A 20,868-nucleotide genomic window follows, 5' to 3' on the forward strand; every position below is an offset into this window, starting at 1 on the left:
ACGGGACAATTGATATCATGGTCCGCCCTACCTGCTGCTCTGTGTGTATCAGAGTCATGGCAACAAAGAACCCTCATCGCAAGTTAATAATCAGATTATCACTGTCTAGATAGTTGTCTCTGTGATTGCTATGGTCAAATGTAAGCATCGATCTGATACTACAGACTTTGTCGCATTGTGAATTCACTAGAGGCAACACTGACGCAGCACATCACTTCTGAAGTTTCTCAAGCAGAGAGAGAAGACCAAGGTCAGGCGAGGCAACCTACCCGAGACACTTCCGACAGCTTGGAGGCGCCCTGTCGGCTACAGGCAGTGAGAACTGCAAATATTGGGAGTTGGTGGATGGCAGTCTCTTCTAACCTGTTTCGGCACCAACTTGTGAGAGCCCGAAGACGGAAATGGAATTGAGGCGGGAATAGATCGAGTCTAGTTTGGCCCAGAGCTGTCGATATGTCTCGGCTATTCCATATTCCCGACTGGCCCTGTCGGGTTGGACCGACATTTGGACCTGGTGGGGGCTGTCTCTGTAATCATCTGGTCTATTACGGAGGAAGCCATCAAGAGCAGCACTCTGCAGCAGCACTCTGCAGCAGCGTAGCAGATAAGAGTAAAGGATCTGCAAATGACATAAGTGTGTCATCGACAATCACATTGGTGGCAAGATATGAGGTCAATGCAGCTGAGATCCAGGCATTTCGGGAACTTGATGCAACATGGTGATGATGTAGTTGAGGGTAAATCGGTCATCCAACTACGCAATACCAACAGAGATCTTCAGTTCATCATCGATCATTCTACTCAAAACCCAATCGAGGCCTTGTTTGCCCCGGCTATGGAATGAGGGGTCCTGAGATCGAGGGTCCTGTATTTGAGAAACAGGTCCGGAAAGCGAAGAGACTAAGCAAACTTGTCCCTGAAAAGGCACTGAGGAATTCCGCCACGAGTCTATTTACGTTGATCGGTCATGGATTCAGGAACCATCAAAGTATGCAGAGTGGTAATCACCCGAAACTCTAAATGTCCAACATCCGGACCTTGCATATTCGTCGATAAGGTTCAAGGCCAGTGGCGTCGTGGCTGCCGACGGGAATGAGAGCAAGCCACAAAGTGGTACCTGAACGTGCAAAGATTGACGCTACGTCAGGTATCGTCAAGTCTGGACTCGAGTGCAGAGATTGATGGCTATGAATTGATGGCATGAGGATAATAGTATATAACTCCCTCTCAGTTCCCTGGGAATGCACTTATGCAGTCACTCACTCACACTCAAAAGCTCTTTGACATTTAACTGGAACAACAATATTTGTTTCACAACCATTCCTTGAACAACTCAACTTATACACTTACAAAGCAATCAACACTTACTACAACATGAAGGCCACTCTTCAGCTCATCACCGCTGCCCTTGCAGTCTCTGTCGCAGCCCATCCTCAAAACGGACGGGGCGGTGGAAAGCCCAGCAGCACCACCACTGCTGCTGCTGCATCTTCTACAACCGCTGCTCCCGGCCGAGGAGCCATGTCTTCTCTGCCCTTCCTGCCAACCTGGCTCTTCAGAGACTCCAACGCCAACAAGTGCATCAGCACTTACAACAACTGCTTGATCACCAACTCATCCAACCAATCGGCATGCGCTTCCAGCTACGCAGCATGCATCAAGGGTGGATCTTCTACTACCGGCTCGGCCACATCAGCTCAGACAGCTACTACGACAGTGTCAAGTGCTGGCGGTCCTCCCACCCGCACCTTTTCTCGACCCTCCGTCTCTGGTCTTGCCCAGTGGTGGAGAAACGAGCAGGCCATCCGACGATGCAACTATGCCTACTACGTCTGCCGCAGAAAGTCGGGCTCTACTCAGACATCTTGCGCTTCTGACCGAACTGCCTGTATATCATCCGCCAGCGCCACTGCTGTGCCTACCAGTGTCCCTACCGGTATCCCAACCAGCGCGGCGACCACCACTGCGACTGGATCAGCAGCTACATCATCGGTCGCTTCCTCTTCAACTACTGTCGTCCCTGCGGGTACCGGCACTGCTAATGCTGATGCTCCTCTCAACTCGGACGATCCCTCATTTGATGACGAGAACTACGATGCTGATACTGCTTAAGCTTGTCAAAAGCCCGCGTCAATCGTAAAAATATAACACATCAAGCAAGAATTTCCTTATTGTCAATTGGATTTCGGATAGCTGAGCTTATAGGGAAGATCTCCCGTATTTCCAATGTTCCATCACTGGCATCACATGTTTGTGCGACAACATTCCCTTAGTTAATATTGACAGCTACTGTCCTTTGATGCAAGGAGCTAGAGTACATTGACCAAAGAATATAAAGTCGCTTGCCAGTAAATTTTGTTTTGAATGCTCATGTGTTGTGCCATGTCAATCGTCGACTTGTGTTATAATGAGGAAAGAAAATACAATCTCACCGAATGCGGCTCAGATGCGGTCGAGGCTTTGCATTAAGTGATCTAGGCCAGTCGATTCTACGCGAGTCCCTCGGTCTTTCAGTGGCAGACCACCAACGTTTAGCGCATCATGACAGAAAAGAGCGAGTGTTGGGCAATTGGCTTTGAATCCTGCGGTGGGGTTGTAGCTGATTGCAAGTCCCTGGCAGCCCAAGGACAGAGTCGCACAAACAATTCAAGAGTTGGACGTCGCGCACGCGAAAAGAATTGTTAGTGCTGACGCGTTGGGCGTGCGACACGCAGAGGGTTCCACGACGCGTGTCCCTTGCGAAAGACGGGAATTTCACGCCGTGACTCTATGGCTCTCCGTACAACGCCTGAACCTGTTAGAGCGCGGGTGCACAACCTCTTGGCTTGCACTTGGAAAATGAAGAGGCTGGTCTGTGTGCAGTGCATAATTATTTATCACAGCATGACCTGGCATGGACTTTATGCGTCGGTTGGCCTTTTCATCAGTGCTTGTCATTATGAGCTTGCTTATCAGTCTTGCTAGATTTATGCAAAGTATTTCCAGCGATCAATCCTCAATTCTCCCAATCATACTCTGGAATTGGAAATGCTTTCGCATCGCCAAAGCCGGCCCCAATGTACCGCTGAGTGAGCTCGACGAGCCCCGTCCACGCGACAAAGGCGAAAATGTTGTTGCGCAGCCAAATACCCCAAGCTGTCTGCGGCGCCAGAATCGTCGTGATCAGCGGAGGAATCACCTGCATCTTATTGATCAGCGGCCTGATCTGCTGCTCGTAACCCTCAACACCAGCTGTGATATCTCCCTTGTGTTTGCTCAGCTCTCCTGCCAGGATGTAAGCGCCTGCAAGGGCGAGGCTGGTTCCGCCGCCTGTGAGACCTGCTGCGTATCCTGCATCGCCAACCAAGACAAACCGTCCCTTGGACAATGTTGGTGTTTTGACCTGTACAATTTCACTCGCGTAAAAGTCGTCGGAATTCATCATTTCCTTGAGAGCGATATTGCTTTTCCATCCGACGTCACTGTAATGCTGCGCGATGTACTTCTTGAGCGCGTCATTCCCTTTTGCTGAAGCCTCCCGAAACGCGTCCGCGCTCTCTGACTTACCTCTCGGGTTCATGCACATGAGCAAGACGCGACTGAAGCCTGCGGAATCCGTTCCAATACTGATATTCCGCCCTCTCACGGCGTTGAATCCCTGTCCAATCTTGCTTCCGCTGAGGACATCTTGGGGTATCGAGAAGTAGGCCGACCAGCAGTTGGTTGAGACGATGTGGTCGCCGACATTACATCCCAGTCCCAATGCACGCGTCCTCGACGTCGCGCCATCGCAAGCAATCACCAAGTCGTACTCCGAGGCTTCCGTACCATTTGCAAACGTGACTGTGATAGGGCCGGCAATCTTTTCACTCTGCTGCACCGACGCTATCTGCTCATCAAATATGTAGTTGATGTTCTTGTTGTCCTTCGTCATATCGAACAGAATCTTGGATAAATCCCCGCGTAAGATCTCGTACTCCGAGACAAGCGACTGTTGGTCCGGGTCCCCGGTTGGTCTGATAACTCCGTAAGGCGTTCCATCTTCGCGGACAAAGCTGATCCCTTCTTCTTGCGTCGACTTGGCTCTCACAGCAGCTTCCAACCCAGTCATCTTTCGCATGACCGAGACGCCAGCGGTGCGAATGTCGACGGCTTGTCCGCCGGTACGCAGAGCGGGAAAGCGTTCAATTACTGTGACTTTTGCCCCAGCCCTTGCAAGCCAGTAAGCTGTCGCAGGTCCTGCGATTGAGGCTCCCGACACGAGGACTTTGAGGCCTGACATTTGGTTGGAGCGGCTGAAAATACGGAGTCGTCGGATGGTTTACTCTGCAATCAACGATACATCGCTCGTGTTTCTTGGCACTTATTTCCAGCTTTAATATGAATTCTCAATTGTTCAGATGCACTCATTCCGGACAATGGAAATGTAGATAGCGGACAACGGACTATATCAGTAGTCCATTTTGACTGGTAAGCGCTACAATTTGGGCGTAGCGACGATGCAGTTGGCTGGGACAGAATCACTGCGTCATAGAGCTGGCTATGCGGCACTGAATCTCAGACAAATGTGTTTCAATGTGGAAATTATAGTATCGGTCTTGAGTATGTCTGCAGAGATAAACAAGCATGAATGAACGAAGAACGATGGTTGAGATCATTGATTGAGGCGTGTCATTGATGCGAGCGCTGCTTACATCTTGGGACTTCATTATCGTTGGTCGGTGAGCATGATCGACTCAGTAACAAGAGCGGGGTTTCCACCCAGCAACACGAGACTCATGAGCTCAAGAACAGAGGACACCACCTCTCTAACGCTGTAAGACAGGAACTTGAGAATGCATACGATCTCAAACGAAAAATGGAGGAATTTGCACCTTTGAGAGTCACATCGACATCTGTTACCCTACACCAGCTGTGAAACCCGGCCGGTCTGTAAAATCTCCGGTCGGTGATCTCGGTAGTGGACGGGGAGACTTGCTGCGTCACTGCCATGTAAAATACCGACGAGTAACACAAAATATTGTAAGCATATAAAGAAAAGGGACAAAACATAGTTTGGACCTTCCTATGTGCTTCTATTCATTTATCTAAATCATTATCTAACTACAAGCTGCTCGATCTTGACCATGGCTTCATCACCGGTTCATTCGGAGACCAAGACACAGACTCCATCCGTATCGATAAGCTCCAACGACTGCCAAGTCCACGGACAGTCTGAGACCCCTCACCTCGACCGGCTTCTCCAAAACCGCCCCAAAGCCGAGCTCCAACGTCTCGCCGACGCCGTTGACAGCCTAACGCACGGCGATCAATGTGCCAAATGCGCCGTTCAAGCCGCTGTCACAATCGTGACCGGCTTTCTTCAAGAATTATACACGGCTAAAAAGACCGGGAAAATCTCCAAGGAGGACAAGAACGCACTCAAATCGGAAGTCAAGGGATTGGTGAAAGGGATAAAGGGGGATATCGAGCTTAGAAAGAAAGAGATAAAGGACCAGTGAAGGCTATCTCTGGCCTCGTCGCCAAATTAATAGTACGGTTCATGCTACCCAAATTAGGAAATATATCCCTCGGAAAATTAATCTCTCGAAGAACTCAGGATGACCTGGACCTCTGGAGACATGCTACCCATATTAGGAAATATATCCCTCTGAGAATCATCCCCCGAAGAACTCTCAGGATGATCTGGACTCCTGGAGAGAAGCCCGAGAGACGCACTAGACGCGCCACCTGACGCTGGTCCCTCAACCACCCCGCACAGAGCATGCCCCTCAATACTCTATTACCCTCTTCTACTCTCTTCCCCGCGGGGTTGAGAGTCCAGACCACAGAGGCTCAAATCTGTCCAAGAAGAATTTAGACCTATCCTGCTGGGCTATGATTATACTTGCCGACCAAATGAATGAAGAACCTTACACAGGCCGATACGGGGAGTAATCCGGCTCGTGGATAGCTGGTGGGAACCTGTCCATTGCCGCATTGCCGAGTTGGCCTGTATCTTGCGGAGAACTCCACAACCCCACGAATCGATCTCCATGAGAATAGGCTTTCCCGGAATGCGGAGAGTCGCACTAAGAGATTATGTATAATTACCTTAACCGTCGCCGGATTTCTTGGCTCTCGATCGATATCTTGGCAGACACAATTGCAGACAAGTCATCAGCATGTCGGAAACATTTATCAAGTCAAAGGAGGAGGAGTTCGGCCATGCTGCGATCGACCATAAGGAAGTCTTGAACAACACTGATCTCATGCATGATGCCTTCGATGCTGAACAGCGCGAGCATGAGCAGGGTGTTTGGGCTGCTGCCAAGGCCCATCCTTGGGCTTGCTTCTGGGCCTTCGTTATGTGCTTCACCATTGTAAGTAAATCTCAAGAGTACTAATTATGAATGGCTGCTGAATTTTGCTCACTTAGGTTATGGAGTCGTTCGACATGTTCCTGACCGGAAATTTTGTCGCTCTCCCTGTCTTCCAGAGACACTACGGAGTCCACGTCGAGGGTTCAGGCTGGACGATCGAAACAAAATGGCAGAGCGCTCTCTTCCAGGCAGGACAGTGTGGTGCTTTTGTGGGTGTCTTCGTTGCCGGACCAATTACCAACATATTCGGTTACCGATGGACAACAATCTTTGCTCTGATGCTCATGAATGCCACTATCTTCGTCTCGTTCTTTGTAAGTGGTCAGCTCACCCTAACGTCAAGCCAGCGTCTAACCAAACCTGTAGTCCAACTCTTTGGAGCTCCTTGTCGTCGGACAAGCCCTCGAAGGTGTACCTTGGGGTTTCTTCATTGCCAACTCCCCAGCCTACGCTTCCGAGATCGTGCCGCTTGCCCTTCGTGGTGCTTGCACTGCAACGCTGCAGGTGAGTTGGTCTATCGGATATATGATCGTTGCTGGCGCTACGTATGCCTACAACAAGAGAGATGATCAGTGGGCCTGGCGTTTGCCCTTGGCCTTGCAATGGATCTTTCCAGTAAGAGATTCCCAAAGTTGATCAGTTATCCATTAGGTCTAATATCTTCCTAACAGACCCCCATCTTGATTCTCGTGTTCTTCGCCCCTGAATCCCCCTGGTGGCTGCTTCGCAAGGGTCGCAAAGAGGAGGCACTACGCTCTATCCAGCGTCTTGGAAACGGTGACAAGGAGATATCTCACAAGAAGCTTGCCATGATGGAGCGTACTGTTAAGATTGAGGAGGCAGAGGGCCGAAGCCCTTCTCTGATCGACCTTGTCAAGGGTACCGACTTGAGACGAACGATCATCACTTGCTTGATCTACGCCTCGCAGAACTTTGCTGGCAACTTGATCGCTAATCAAGCAACATTCTTCTTTGAACGTAAGTACACTCGTGTCTATTTATCCCTGGGAACCCTTTTGCTAATTCCGAGTTCAGAAGCTGGTGTTGCAACCGAGCGTGCGTTCCAGCTTAACATCATCAACGCGTGCCTCCAGTTCATTGGCAACATCATTGCTATTCCCATGAGCGGTTTCCTGGGCCGCCGTACCATCTACCTCTGGGGAACAATCGTCAATGTCACCTTCCTGATGATTCTCGGCATCGTTGCCACACTTCACCAAAGCACTGCCACTAATTACGTACAAGCTGTCCTCGGTATATTAATCTCCTTCGTCTATGCTCTGTGTCTCGGACCTATCTCATACACGATCATCGCCGAGACCTCGTCTGTCCGACTTCGTGCTCTGAGCACTGGTGTCGGTCGTGCCGCCTACTATGTAGCCGAGATCCCTATGATCTACCTGGCTTCGAATCTCTTGAACCCTACTGGATGGAACCTTGGTGGACAGTGCGGGTATGTCTGGGGAGGCACTGCGGCTGTTTGCTTCATCTCGGCCTACTTCTTCCTTCCTGAGCTCAAGGATCGTTCATACCGTGAGGCTGATATCTTGTTCAAGCGCAAGATTCCCGCGAGGAAGTTCAAGTCAACTGTCATCGATGTCAGAGACAACGAATAAGGACAGAAACAAGACGCATAGTTTACGATGTTGTGCAGTGTATTGGCTGGAAAGTGGACATTCATTTATAGCTCAGATTGAAAGGACTTTGTAGGGGAAAAAATAAATTGGAGTACGAAAAAGTCGTCTTTAGCCGCCTGTCACTGTATGATGTTGAGTTTCCAACGCTTTCTCGTCTACCCTTAAAGCAGCCTTCCTCGCCAGAGAAATAATCTCTATCCACAACTCCCGTGGAGTGATTCCCAGGCTATATGATTTACATAGAAGGTCCAGAGACTGCCCGTAAATTAGAACTGGTGCTTTCTTGTGGATTTTGCATGAATATATTCTGATTCCTCAGCAAATGACATAATCAGACGGCGCGGGTTTAGCTCAGTTGGGAGAGCGTCAGACTGAAGCCACACTTCATCATCGTTATCTGAAGGTCATGTGTTCGATCCACATAAACCGCATCAACTTATGCCCAGCAACTGGGACTCACTTTTTGCATCTTGATTCAGATATCTTCAGCCCTGGTCTCCACTGTTAATCAGCATTCTTCTTTATTAAACAGTTAAAATATTCGGGACACGCTGACTTGGAGGGCGATTCTGAGCTTCCCTGCTACTAACAAGGCCTTCTATACCTTTCCCTTTAATTGTTTGCAATTAATACCTTGGCAGGGGGCCTAATACCACTGGTCTCAAGGCATAAAGCCCAGCTGCAAGAAACTGGTGCACAGATCCAGGGAGTTCAGATACTCGGCGATGGTCAACAACAAGCTGATGCAATAGCCTCCAGGCGTCTTTAGAAACTGTCCTGTGCGTTGGTGACGTGATATACGTACATTCTAGTATACTGGATCAGGACGAGTATGTAGAGGCGAATGATGGCTACTAGTCTGCAGTAGATAAAAAGCCAGCCAGGCATACCCAAATGAAGAGTCATGGGAAATCCAAGTTAATGAGAGATCGATTTGTATTGCAATAGTAAGTTAATGTATTGGCTCGACCCGATGCATCATCGGCAAACCCTTCCCAAGTTGAGATAATATACTCGCTACAGAAGAGGGGAATTATTTCAAGGAAGTTTAGGCTTCCCCAGAGCCCCCATCTTTTGAATCACCCTTTTTCTTTTCTGTTTGAGAGGAGTAGTCTTCTTCGAAAGCCTCGCGAATCAAGAACTTCTCATCGTTGACATGATGATGCCGTACCCAAAAGATGATTGTCTGAACGAAGAGAGCAATCCCAGGAGCGGCCCAGGCCCACTGTAAAACTATGTTAGAGATTGACCAGGATTGGGGTAGTTATACTTACAATCAGATTGGGGTCTTTGATGGAAGGAATCAAGATCTGAGCCAGGGCAGAAGACAGAGCCTGCATAGCCAAGTTGATCGCGACAACAGTAGACTTCATGCCTTCCGGCGCCCTGGCATATGCCATCTCGTATGCTGTGACTGCAGTAAAGAGTTCGCCGATAGCACCGAGCATAACAGTAGGCAGCTGCCACCAAATAGATATGGGGGACACACTGTCACAAGTCGAAGCTTGGTATCCACATGGTGAGGTTTTATATACCCTCCACTGGATAATTGCACCAACAACACTTCCGATGACGGCAGAGATGTAACCGACTGTCATACGAGTAATGGGACCAAACTTGATGTGATATCGGTTCAAGAGAGGGTAGAAAACAAACGACATGAGGGGTGCGAAGACCATCAGTGTGAGGGGGTTGAAGTTGTGAAGCAGATCATTTGGGGCACCTTTGGTAGTCATCGATGCGCCTTGATTAGACAATACCGTACCAACACCGCCGTCATTGAGGTAGAATAACGGCTGGTAGAGAAAGATCTGGCATGCAGACAGAGTTCTGCGCGCATGCTCGACTGCCTTGCTATCCCAAGAAACAGTCTTGCCCTTGGCAGCAAGAACTGACGGCTTGACCGAATCAAAGAAGTTCTTGGACCACACTCTACCTTTGTTCTCTTTGATAGCCAACCCGACAATCTTGAAGAAGTTGTTGAGATCCGATCCTTGTGGTGGTGCGCGCTTGAGAGTCTTGAATCGCCACATGAGCAGTACTGGCAGTAGGATGTAGATAATACCAGGGAGCAGAAAAGCAAGCCAAAAGCCAACGTACTTCTCGATGTAAGTTGTAGCAATCATGAAAAAGGCACCGATGTTGATGCACATGTAGAAGATCAACATGATTCTCTGGATTGTCGTCTCAGGGTCAACGATAACCCGCTCACCAGACTTGAGTGTCTTGACAAATTCTTTCTGGTCGGTGTATTGGTCGATGAGAAGAGGAACAAGATTGGGCTTGAATATACCGGCTCCAATAGCCAGTAGAAAGAAGCTGATCATGAACGGTGCAAGCCCATTGCCGGCTTTGAGAACAGCAGGAGCTGCGCCTCCAACCATGATAACGTGTGCCACACCGCCGATGATTACCCCGTACATGATGGCTCTGAAACGACCCGTCTTCGTATCGCCGAGCCACGCACCAAAGATTGGGATGACATAGGCAAGGAAGTTGAACAGGAGAACCATGGCCGAGGCAAACTGTAAGCCTCGGTTTCTGCCATTGACTTTGGTCAGTTAATAGTTCAGTCACATATCGAATCAACTTACAAAGCACCAGCATGGCCATTGGGGTCGTTCTTAGCCACAGCTCCGGCTCCATTGCCTCCCTTTGGCAGCGGAAATTGGAGGAAGTTGTTGAAGACTGTCTTGCAACCATAGAATGAGGCTCGTTCAGCAAGCTCAACGATGCAGAGAAGATATGATACCCATGGGATACGTCCTGCTATTTTCCGTAATTTCTGTTTCTCTTCGGTGGTCGGGGGTAATCGATCCGAGGTGCTATCGGATAGAGACACAGCATTGGCCTCAGGGTCGTGTGCTGGGTTCTTGCCTTGAACAGCCTCAACTGAGGTTGCTAACAAGAACTTATTAGTCGTGCTTCGATTTGGCGCGAGACTACTCACCCATATTGTAGCTGATAGTAACCTCTCGAAAGCAATAAGTTACCAGGGCTTGGGATCTCACAAACCGATGAATCGCTGAAGAGTACGGACTGGATATCTTGTTTATGGTGGTTTTGTAACACCATGTTTCGCCCCCGGACTGATGTCGCCATCATCTCAATCTTTACATCATTGACAAATTGCATAAAAAGAGGGACTTATGTGGGTGATCCATGTTTCAAGCAACCACTCTTGAGTGCATTGAGATCTGTTGGTTTGACATAGGGGTCTGGAAGGAGTAACTTGCATTGTTGGTCATGATGTCGGAGTCGGGCCGCTCCGATCCCACGTTACAGCCCGGGAAGTGGGTGATGAGTTATTAATGAGCAAATCGTAAATCGCCAAACTGCCAGGTAGTTCGTCGGAGGAAGCAAAGAATAGTTCGGGGGTTCCGAAAAAGGTGCAAAAAGCTCCAAGAAGAACGGAGCAAACAACGCTACGATTCGTGTATTGGCCGGGTGTAGGGCTTGCATCTGAGCATCGACGATAGCGATCGTTGCAGTGGAGTAGATTTGACTTTATCCTAGCTCCATATCTCGACAATCTTTGCTGTTTTGCTATAGCGAGAGCAAGGTGAACCGGGTTTCCTACCATATCAGTGGGTTCTGTGCGTCTAACACCACTTTCGCAAGATATTGTGTCACCGGCGCACGGCTAGAACGGCATCTCAGACTTTACTATTGATACAAATTCCCAATACGGATATATTGGGCCTATCTGAAGACGGACTGTTTGTCCCACTGGACATGGTTCTGTTTTTGTTTTGATGGAAAGGTACTTGAAGTTTCCAAAGGTCTTCTGGAGAACAGGCCTGTCTGTTTCGTTCTGGAAATACGGGATCCTTACAGTGGATGGATAGTGGGTGACAGCCTGACCCACCCGAATGCGTGAAGCAACTAAACGCAACTTCAATCACCTGGTTAGGAACTCAGCACGATGCCGACGTAGCGAAGACTATTCAGCAATGAAGAGCTCGGTAAAAATAATATCCCTTTATTTGGAATGTCACCTTTCAAAGCTTTTCCGGTCTGCAGTAGGCCATAGAATTAATCTCCGTAGCTTGTTGTTGATAGTCAACGCATGTCTTCACCTTGAGCCATGAAGACATCAAGATGTAGCATTGAGCTGTCATGCTACTAAATGGTCTTTGGTGCACGAAAAAATGATCAAAATCAAAGTTTATTTAAGTATCTAAGCTTTTCGCAAGCAAAGTACCTATGTTATGCGGATCCCCCATCCCTAATATGCTTAAAATTCAACTGCTTGAGTATGTTCTTTTACCACGAGGCAAGTCCTTCGGCCAAACACCTCAATATTTTCCCAAGCAACCGAGTTATGAGGCTTTGGCGGGCTGAGGAGGAGGCGGGTCAGGCTTTGGGCAGGGCTTAGGGGGTCTGGGTCGAGCCGGAGCAGGCATGTTGTTTTATTTGTCTGGGTGAGATTAAAGTCGTTTGGTTGGGCTTTTGGTAGTTGGAAGGCTGGAATGGTTTTATGATCGTGTGACTTGAGAAAAGAAGAAATGCAAATTTCCCAGTCGAAGAACCTTTCTTTTATAGGCATTACTCTTGTTGAATCACGGGGACTGGCAGTACAGGGCTGATAAGCTACCAATTGCTGTAATGTCAGTGAACACGGTTGCAAGATAGCACGGGACAGAGAGCGTGAATAGCAGATATTGAGAATGTATGGTTTCTAGTGCTAACAAGATATGCTTCTAGTATTATCACGGTCGATCAGTGCCTTGATGTGCCTGAGTCTGTGCTTCGATTAGGTGCGACAAGTTGCCGGAACTCAACCACGAAAGCATAAAATCGAATAAGGAGCATTGAATATCATGACAGCACTATATTTAAGAAAGAGGTGCTTGTGATACGAAGTAATTGTTATTGAAAAAAAAGTAAGTGCGCTGGCAAGACGAGCTGCTGAAAAGAGGAAATTGCGGTTGATGAGAAAAATCGCTGTTAGAAAGAAGTAAGTACTGCTGGAAAGAATTACCTGCATCTAAAACTGAAGTATTAATCCTAGGATTCGTAATTTACTAGTATTGGGGGTAGGTTTCATCATGCCCAGGGCCCCAAGGTCAAATGTCACTGCAGGATACTACTGAGTGTGCTCGATATATTTCCTCTCTCGATACTAATCAATCTGGTCTTTACCATTTTCTGTGTCTCATCATTCTTGTTGTATTAAAACACAAAAATGATATATGAATAATGATATATCAACCATCTCCTGCTTGGCCCTGACTAGCTCTGGTATTCCTCATATATATCTAGCAGTTCATATACTCGTCCTTATAGTACAAGCAGCAATTCAAATTATTTCAGCCTCAGATCGTGCGCTCGCCTTTTCAGGGCACCAAGTTCGTCCTATTGGTCATTCTAGGCAATCTTGCTCCAGTTGCTCTGACATCGCCTTCCTGTTCAACTCCCTGACCTTCTCTTTCATCCTTTCCTTCACATCAACACACTCGCAGGCAAGAGCCATTTCAGCAATTCTTATTTCTGGCATTCTCTTGCCTTTCTTCTTGATCTTTGAAGCCTGCTCAAATTTCCATGCTTTAAGATCTCGCTCAAATGCTGTAGCATGGTATGGTTCATCGAACTCAATTCCATAACTGTGGTTTGGATCAGCTGGTAAGACTCTCCTGCAATAATGGTGTTCATCGAAGCCTTCGACCTCCTTTATCTTGACAAGTGTGATGTTCTGACTTGGTGTGAAGCCTGCAAACAAGTCTCGATAAGCTGGAAATTCAGTAATCGCAGCGTTCATCATGCCATTCGCTTGAAGACCATATGCCAAAGACCAGAAAGGATTGTGTCCAAGTTTCCATTTCTGCTGGCTTTGGAATACTTTCTCGATATAGAGAGTATCATATGGGCTACAGTAGCCATATGGTATTACACCACGCTTATCAAGATTGAACGCTGTGTTCAGAGGGAACCGCGTCATGTACAAACTCGCAACATAGCGTGATTGCTTAGACACTGAAAATGCAATGGGTACAGGAGGACACTTGATGCTAAGATATCGGCCCTGGGGATTGACAGGTGCAGGTACGAACTGTATGTATTCGACGTAATGCACTCGAGAGCTAGGGAGTGTATATTCCCAGATGAGACGCCGGATCACGGGGTCCAGTTTCTGAAATTGTGGAAACAAAGTACTCTTTTCGGGAAAATATAGAGACTTTCCATGCTTTTGTTCGTCAAGAGACATTCTGATGGTATTTTGAAACGACTCGCGACGATTAGTTGGTGTTGGATGTGAATCGGTAGTTGGCTAAGAGACAAGTATAAAGTGCTTTGAGCAGAGGCATGATCATGATTTATGAGTGAACGAATACTATTGTTGGTGAGCATAAACAAGTCATGTACTGTGAATGTTCAGACACTAGTATTGAGGCCAGGCATGGAAACCATTCAGGAACTACTGAACATCAGGACTGGTCAGTTGGACAGCCACCTAACCCATACTATTTGAACAAAGAGCCTCAAGCTTGTTCAGTGGATCTGTCCACCACACTGCTCACAATCATTGACCTACTTTTTTTTACAGACTGAATCAGTTATTAAACGCACGTGCGCTTTATCTTTGTTTCGACCTGAGGTTTGTGAAGCAGCGACGGCTGTATCTACAAGATGCTTTAATCAACGCCAATTGTTACATGTCTCACTAGAAGGACTTGCCACATCATCGCTGACCTGAGTAGGTAAGACATTGGTGCGCAAATGATGAGTGACGCAAGTTTGCTGGCATAGTATTCAAGAACTTGGAAGGAGCTTGTTGGTTTTGGTACATCATCTCAGGCTACGGATATGGCATACAGGAAGGCAAATAACGGTTTGGGTTGGCAGACCATCCTCTGCCTTCTCACCTCAGTGGCATCCACATCCCTCTTCCGTCTCTGTAACAAAGCAAGGGGGGAGAGGAGGCTTTCCTTGCACAGGTGCCTAACCAGGTAGCTTCGGGGTAGCAATACTAATCATTTTGATTTGGATGTCGTCCCCAGCCATGGTGCAACGCGAGAAAAAATATTAAGCGCCTGATCGAAGACAATCCTTACCAAATTTCACCTGGCAGGATCATGTTCCTGGGCATTTCCCTTAGCGCTTACGCTTAACAATTTGTCCAGCAACAGGAATTTGGACAAAATTGACAAATGTGGGTTGGTTTGGCAAGGGTAAAACTAACCGATGCGACTCATCTTCAAATGGGATGTCGGAGCTGACATAAAAGCCTCAAAACTCCGAGTCCTGCCACCATTTGACAGGGCTGAAATGGTGGTCTGTAACGTAAGATCCCTGTTTGAGGCTGTGCTCCGAAACATGGAGTCGTGCATTTTGCCCACATTGTTGGCATACCATCATGTTCCGAGTCGTCGGTATGCTGTTGCTTCATGCACTGTAATATCTCAAAGACTCAACTCCGGCCAGCTGTGGTTATCGCAGGCTTGGGGATCAGACTTAGACTTTCTTTTGTCCACTTATCTGCGATGTTTTTGGCGATGCATATTACATTCGTTTACTGCCATGTTCAGTGGGGAGCGAAAAGTTACTGGGATCCCGCTCCTAGCACGACCGTGGCTCAAACGATCAATTTTGCCCAGTTTGAAGTCTCTACTCCCTGCCCGCCTGTGACTTATAGCCCCCACTGTGATAGCATGCATGGAGATGGGGTAGGCAGACTACGCTCATAAGTACAGCCTGCCCGCCTCTCGGCTTCGCAACCACAAGTTGTCTATTCTGCTGGGATCGAGAAACCATGGCCGAGAGATCGACACCAAAATCGCAGCCTCAGTACGAACCTGTTGAGTCGGAAGAGCATGAACTGCGTCACCTAGCACAACAAGACGATGCTGGTGTCGGAAGGGCATCAGCCGGCGGAAACAAAAATGCTGCTGTATTCTCCTCCGACAGCCTCGAGGGACAGTCCGGGAAGTCAAACCCATCGAGTTGGAGACTGAAGACAATCTTGAAGAAATGGCGCATGCAAGCCCTAGAAGCATCGATCCGAAAGAAGAAGAACAGACAGGTACCCATCGTCAAAGACCGCCTCACTGCAATATTCGCTGCTTTGGTTCATCTACCTGCCATCGCTGGCATTATCACATTGAGCTTTTACATCTTCAAGAACTACTACATTGGCAAGGAACTCGAAGGCAAGCCCGACTACGATGTCGAGAAGAAACTCGGTATCCAATTTGCTGCGAAGCTTATGGAAATGTTCATCGTGCTATCACTCAACGCCATCGTCTTTTCCATGATCCGACACGAGTTTACGATCGGCCAGTCTGTTCCATACGGTGCTCTGGTGGCTGGGCAGCAAATATCCGAGATCAGCTTCCTGTGGTCTGAGGAGTTCTTCAGCATTGTGAAGGGGAAGTTCTCTCAGACCTGGAAGAAGATCGGCTTCATAATTACAGTGTTTGTATGCACGATTATGGCACTGGGTGCCTCCTCGCTTAGTGCTGTTGCCATGATGCCGCAAGAGGGTGACTGGAGAGCGGGTGGCAGTTTTGTTTACTTCAACGGTACCAGAGATGAGATGTTTCCTGGCGTCCTGACGGAAGACAACACAATAGGGTCTGTCTGTAATGTTACCGGAAATGAGCGCTGCCCTTCTTGGCAATGGGATGTCATCAACAGCCAGCTCGTCTCCAAGCTGCCTCTATCCGGTGAAGTGGACAATGGCTTGTTCATCAGACGGCCACCGAGTGAGATTCTTGTCGCCGGATACTCTTCGACGCTGGTCAATCTCGTAGTGGATGTCAGAGAGAAATGGTTCAACCTGAACAGCCCAAACCATACCGTCGCCAGAATGCCTCACCTCGGGCCCGCTGAAGCATGCGTCACAACGTCACTGCACTGGGAACAGGCTGCGGACGATTCCGCCAAGAGAAAGCAGACTCGATTCAACAACTTCCAAAAGCTTACTCACAAGCTCAATGCACCGATGCCAATCACCAACACGAGATGTGAGCTGACGTCCGTGACCGATGCCAAAGCAAAGACAATTCTGTTCCCCGACTTTGTGGTCTTCCCGCCAACAACGCTCAACGTCACAAAGGACGTCGTGAGTGACTGGCTATCAGATACTCTACCTGGCTTGAAGAAGCCCGAAGTGTTGTGGTTTGACTCAGCACCAGTCATTGCCAATAGCTCGGTTGGTGTCGTGGTCGCTGCTCCATCGAACAAGTCACGCGAGGCAGCCGATATTTACGGATGTATGATCGATGCACGGTGGATTACCACTGAGCTGAGTGGCGACGCAGTCTCGCTCGCCAGCAAGGGATACCCGCCATTCTCAGGGCCCATTGCCACAGCGCTCGGGGGCTCATGGATTGGAAGCCCGGGTTACGGTCAACGCGTCCATCTCGCACCGAGCTTTGCCAAATACCTTAACCCTTTTGATTCAAGAACAAATCGAACAGTCATACACGAAATGCTCCTCAATAGCGGCGTATGGACAAACGATGGGAAGGGATCAAAGTCTACGGCGCATCTGGAGGCGGTTCTTGGATCGTTGGCGGCTAACGGCTTGGGCCGATCAACCCCAAACATCACAGCCATCACAACCTTGGCTGATCCCAATGGTGAGTGGTGGAGAAGCTTCATGCCACAGGGCGGTAAGGTGTTTGGTCCTGGAGGCAGCCCATATGCTGTAGCAGACGAGGACAAGGCTCGTTTCTTCAGTACAGAGATGGAGACATGGGTAACTGGGTTCGCGTTTGCCGATAACAGCTTGGCCATGCGCGGGGCCATGGCCGTCTTTTACGTCTATGCACTCCTTGTCATGGCGTACTCGATCTGGTCCATCTGGTCAGGCATTACCTCTTCTTCATGGGAGTCTGTGCCGGATCTTCTCGCTCTCGCTCTTGCAGATCGAGGATCGGGATCTGATTCCGATGGATTTGGCAAAGGAAGTCCGGATATTATGAAGGAAAACTTTTGTATTTCTGCGGATGGAAATACACTGAGGCTTAGGGCGACTCACGGTCTGGTACCGCCCGAGAACCGTGTCAAGGCTAATGAAGCCTATGATTGAGTACCTAGTGGATAGGATTGTAAGCGATACGGATGATGCTTACTTTGGACGCAATAAATACACGGCGTGTTCTTGTTCTCTCTTTTCTCCCTTGACCCTGCGCCTCTCGATCGTCAGTCAGTAAATAAATGTTGCATCTGAGACGTTTACGTCACGAATACGTCTAGCTCAGCAACCTCCGATTGGTGCTAATTGGCTGAGGGCTCACGTCGTATGTCAGCAGCCGAGACAGATCTTGCCTGACAGTTTCTGTTTGACCGTCTCGCAATTCAACAGACATTCACTCATCACTTCCCAACAAAGCTAGGCCCATACACCAATACATACATAATACGCATGCTAGCTACCATACGCGTGTTTAAGTGTATCGAGACTTAGCTTATCCGAGCTCCACCGATCGCCAGATTCATCTTGTGCAACCCTAGCCAATCGTGGGCAATGCCTCAGACCAACCCCCAACAGCCGTCATTAGCTCCTAGAACCGGTCCCTTGCGCACTCTGTTACCAGCAGAAAGAGGATCTCAACCGACACCGCCCCCTCCGAGACGCACTATAACACAGCGCAGGCTCAATCCTGTCTTGTCTGCTTGCGCGCCATGCCGCAAATACAAGGTCAAGGTATCCAGGCGCGTCGTATCCTGAGCGGGGTCTGACTAACCATCATCAGTGTTCTGGAGAGAGGCCAGTATGTCGTCGCTGTCTTCAGCGCAAATTAGCCTGCAGTTATGTTACGCGGCCAGGGGAAACTCGCTCACAGGCACTGAATCGATGTTCTCACGAGACCTGTGAGGGCTCGACTCAAGGCTCCAGTGTCTACGAGGAACTCGTCGGGCTGCTGAAGAACTTACCTGATCAGGATGCCCATGCCATCCTGCAAAGGCTCAGGACCGGAACAGACGCTGCATCAGTTGTCAGTCAGGCCAGAGCAGGCAGCATGTTACTCCAGATGGCCGTCGTTCCTGAGACACGATTACGGTACGAGTTCCCGTACAGATCGGAGATGCCCAGAGAGTTTGAGCTCAACAACCCTTATCTGAACTCAATGCTTTATGAAACAACCTCTCTCTATTCTCAACACCAAACATCAGAGACAAACCTGCCTGAACGTCTCGCTAGCCTGGGTTCCGAAGAGCAAAGGAGCCCTTACTTGAAGCCCTTTCACGCAGCGCACGTATTCGATCCTCTGCTTTCCGACGTCAAAGCCTCGGCGTGGGCCAGCGTCTGTGACGACGACAATCTCATGCGAGACCTTTTAACTGTGCTTTTCCGTTGCGAGTACAATTTCACTGCAGCCTTTCACAAGGACCTTTTCCTGGAAGATATGGCAGCGCGCCGAAAAGACTTTTGTTCTTCGTTGCTTGTCAACGTAACTCTCGCATATGCTTGCGTAAGATATCAATTACAATGGCGTGGATAAGATTGCTGAGATATTTATCAGGTCTGTTACCCTAATTTCAGCAACCGGGTCGAGTATTGGAATCCAAACACTCTTGCCTATCGCTTCATTGCCGAGGCCAAGCGACTATGGGAGCTGGAGGCTTCTATCCCGCGTATGACTACCATCCAGGCAGGTGTCCTTTTTAGTGTATTTCATAATCTCTGTGGGCTCGACGAAGTCGGAAAACCTTATAGGGTGCATGCTGTGGCTTTGGCAAACCAGCTTCGCATCTTCGACACCATCAACGTTGATCAGAGCAAGAGGATACAGAGGGGCACTCAAAACCTAGCGTGGGCTCTGTACAACTGGGAAACGTGAGTACCTTTCCACAAATCTGACCGTGTACTAACAACATGAGTCTCTCTGCTTTCTCGTTCATGCTCTCGCCGCTCATCAAGGAGCCACCAAAATGGCCGCTTCCAGATCCTTCAGAAGACCCGTCGTGGTATGGCGAAATATGGGTCAAATACCCATTGAATCACGGCCTTTCATCGATGTGTTTTGGAGAAGTAATCCATGCTCGGAGCCGATTCCGGATCATCATGAATGAGTATTGCGATGCAGCATACTCAGAAGGTTCCAAGGTAGGACTTGACCTGGCTTATCAGTTCCGCGGAAGGCTGGAACAATGGTACGAAAGCCTGACTGCATCTCTAACTCCAAGGAGGATTGTCCTTCCTGGGCAGCTACAACTACAGTAAGTGCTTCATGTGCTGCCTTTCACTCTTAGTCCAATATGGCTTTCAGTATGCATGAAGTGGGTTACTGACTACCTCGCAGTATGTACTATCATCACTTACTACTGACGATCTTTGAGCCTCTTTACGATGCAGAAACGACTCGTGAGCCTTCTCCGCAGCGTATCGTAGCTGACTCGAAGAAGAACATGCAAACCCTTGTTAGACTGTACTACCTCCGACATGGTTTCGAAGCAATGGACCTCTTCATCGTCATCCCTTTGATGGTGATGGGTTATGATAGTATAGATGCCATCAAGGAGGATACACCGACAGAAGAAATTGAGCAGCTACGATCGACTCTCATTCTGATAGCCCAAGGCCTCTACTACCAACGAAGAAACCACTACTTGGCGCAAGCACTTTTCAGAGTTTTCCGAGGCAAAATGCGCCCGCAGGAGATTGGCTTGCTGAAGAGTTCCATGGCGCTGGACAGATACGAGGCTGATCCAGAACCGGAGATGGCAGTGGCTGTTCGAAGTCACTGGCCAGTGAGCGTTGTTAAGAAGCATGAGGACATGGAGTCACACATCCTGACCAATCTCGTGGAGAACTTTGGTCGTGTCAATGTTAAGGAGATCCCATGATGTCTTTTGGGCTGCGGCAATGAATGAAACGAAGGGAATCGAGGTAAGAAGGAACTATGTACTCGAAATTGAGGAACTCTATGCTTTGGTCA

General features: G+C 48.7%; 8 protein-coding genes across 8 annotated transcripts; 5 read left to right on the forward strand and 3 right to left on the reverse strand.

The window, feature by feature from the left end:
• Window positions 1-1,374: 1,374 nt before the first annotated feature.
• On the forward strand, window positions 1,375-2,112 carry FTJAE_5861 (uncharacterized protein; the record flags this gene model as incomplete). Its single annotated transcript, XM_037352414.1, has 1 exon — window positions 1,375-2,112. One exon carries the CDS (start codon window positions 1,375-1,377, stop codon window positions 2,110-2,112), a length of 738 nt encoding a protein of 245 aa, XP_037206916.1.
• Window positions 2,113-2,995: 883 nt separating this feature from the next.
• Window positions 2,996-4,261, reverse strand: FTJAE_5862 (salicylate 1-monooxygenase; the record flags this gene model as incomplete). The annotated part of the gene is made up of 1 exon (XM_037352415.1): window positions 2,996-4,261. One exon carries the CDS (start codon window positions 4,259-4,261, stop codon window positions 2,996-2,998), a length of 1,266 nt encoding a protein of 421 aa, XP_037206917.1.
• Window positions 4,262-5,105: 844 nt separating this feature from the next.
• On the forward strand, window positions 5,106-5,480 carry FTJAE_5863 (uncharacterized protein; the record flags this gene model as incomplete). The annotated part of the gene is made up of 1 exon (XM_037352416.1): window positions 5,106-5,480. The coding sequence occupies one exon, from the start codon at window positions 5,106-5,108 to the stop codon at window positions 5,478-5,480; it is 375 nt and encodes a 124-aa protein (XP_037206918.1).
• A 663-nt stretch (window positions 5,481-6,143) lies between these two features.
• FTJAE_5864 (major facilitator superfamily transporter) lies at window positions 6,144-7,957 on the forward strand (the record flags this gene model as incomplete). The annotated part of the gene is made up of 5 exons (XM_037352417.1): window positions 6,144-6,341; window positions 6,398-6,655; window positions 6,708-6,956; window positions 7,013-7,319; window positions 7,377-7,957. The coding sequence occupies 5 exons, from the start codon at window positions 6,144-6,146 to the stop codon at window positions 7,955-7,957; spliced, it is 1,593 nt and encodes a 530-aa protein (XP_037206919.1).
• Window positions 7,958-9,026: 1,069 nt separating this feature from the next.
• Window positions 9,027-10,932, reverse strand: FTJAE_5865 (peptide transporter PTR2; the record flags this gene model as incomplete). Its single annotated transcript, XM_037352418.1, has 4 exons — window positions 9,027-9,203; window positions 9,253-10,519; window positions 10,573-10,879; window positions 10,929-10,932. 4 exons carry the CDS (start codon window positions 10,930-10,932, stop codon window positions 9,027-9,029), a joined length of 1,755 nt encoding a protein of 584 aa, XP_037206920.1.
• A 2,411-nt stretch (window positions 10,933-13,343) lies between these two features.
• Window positions 13,344-14,186, reverse strand: FTJAE_5866 (uncharacterized protein; the record flags this gene model as incomplete). Its single annotated transcript, XM_037352419.1, has 1 exon — window positions 13,344-14,186. One exon carries the CDS (start codon window positions 14,184-14,186, stop codon window positions 13,344-13,346), a length of 843 nt encoding a protein of 280 aa, XP_037206921.1.
• Window positions 14,187-15,731: 1,545 nt separating this feature from the next.
• Window positions 15,732-18,014, forward strand: FTJAE_5867 (uncharacterized protein; the record flags this gene model as incomplete). The annotated part of the gene is made up of 1 exon (XM_037352420.1): window positions 15,732-18,014. One exon carries the CDS (start codon window positions 15,732-15,734, stop codon window positions 18,012-18,014), a length of 2,283 nt encoding a protein of 760 aa, XP_037206922.1.
• Window positions 18,015-18,452: 438 nt separating this feature from the next.
• Window positions 18,453-20,776, forward strand: FTJAE_5868 (nitrogen assimilation transcription factor nit-4; the record flags this gene model as incomplete). The annotated part of the gene is made up of 6 exons (XM_037352421.1): window positions 18,453-18,632; window positions 18,682-18,699; window positions 18,772-19,401; window positions 19,453-19,766; window positions 19,811-20,149; window positions 20,233-20,776. The coding sequence occupies 6 exons, from the start codon at window positions 18,453-18,455 to the stop codon at window positions 20,774-20,776; spliced, it is 2,025 nt and encodes a 674-aa protein (XP_037206923.1).
• Window positions 20,777-20,868: the final 92 nt, after the last annotated feature.

Source organism: Fusarium tjaetaba (genome assembly GCF_013396195.1).
Source record: "Fusarium tjaetaba strain NRRL 66243 chromosome Unknown NRRL66243_c0000113, whole genome shotgun sequence".
Taxonomy (NCBI): domain Eukaryota; kingdom Fungi; phylum Ascomycota; class Sordariomycetes; order Hypocreales; family Nectriaceae; genus Fusarium; species Fusarium tjaetaba.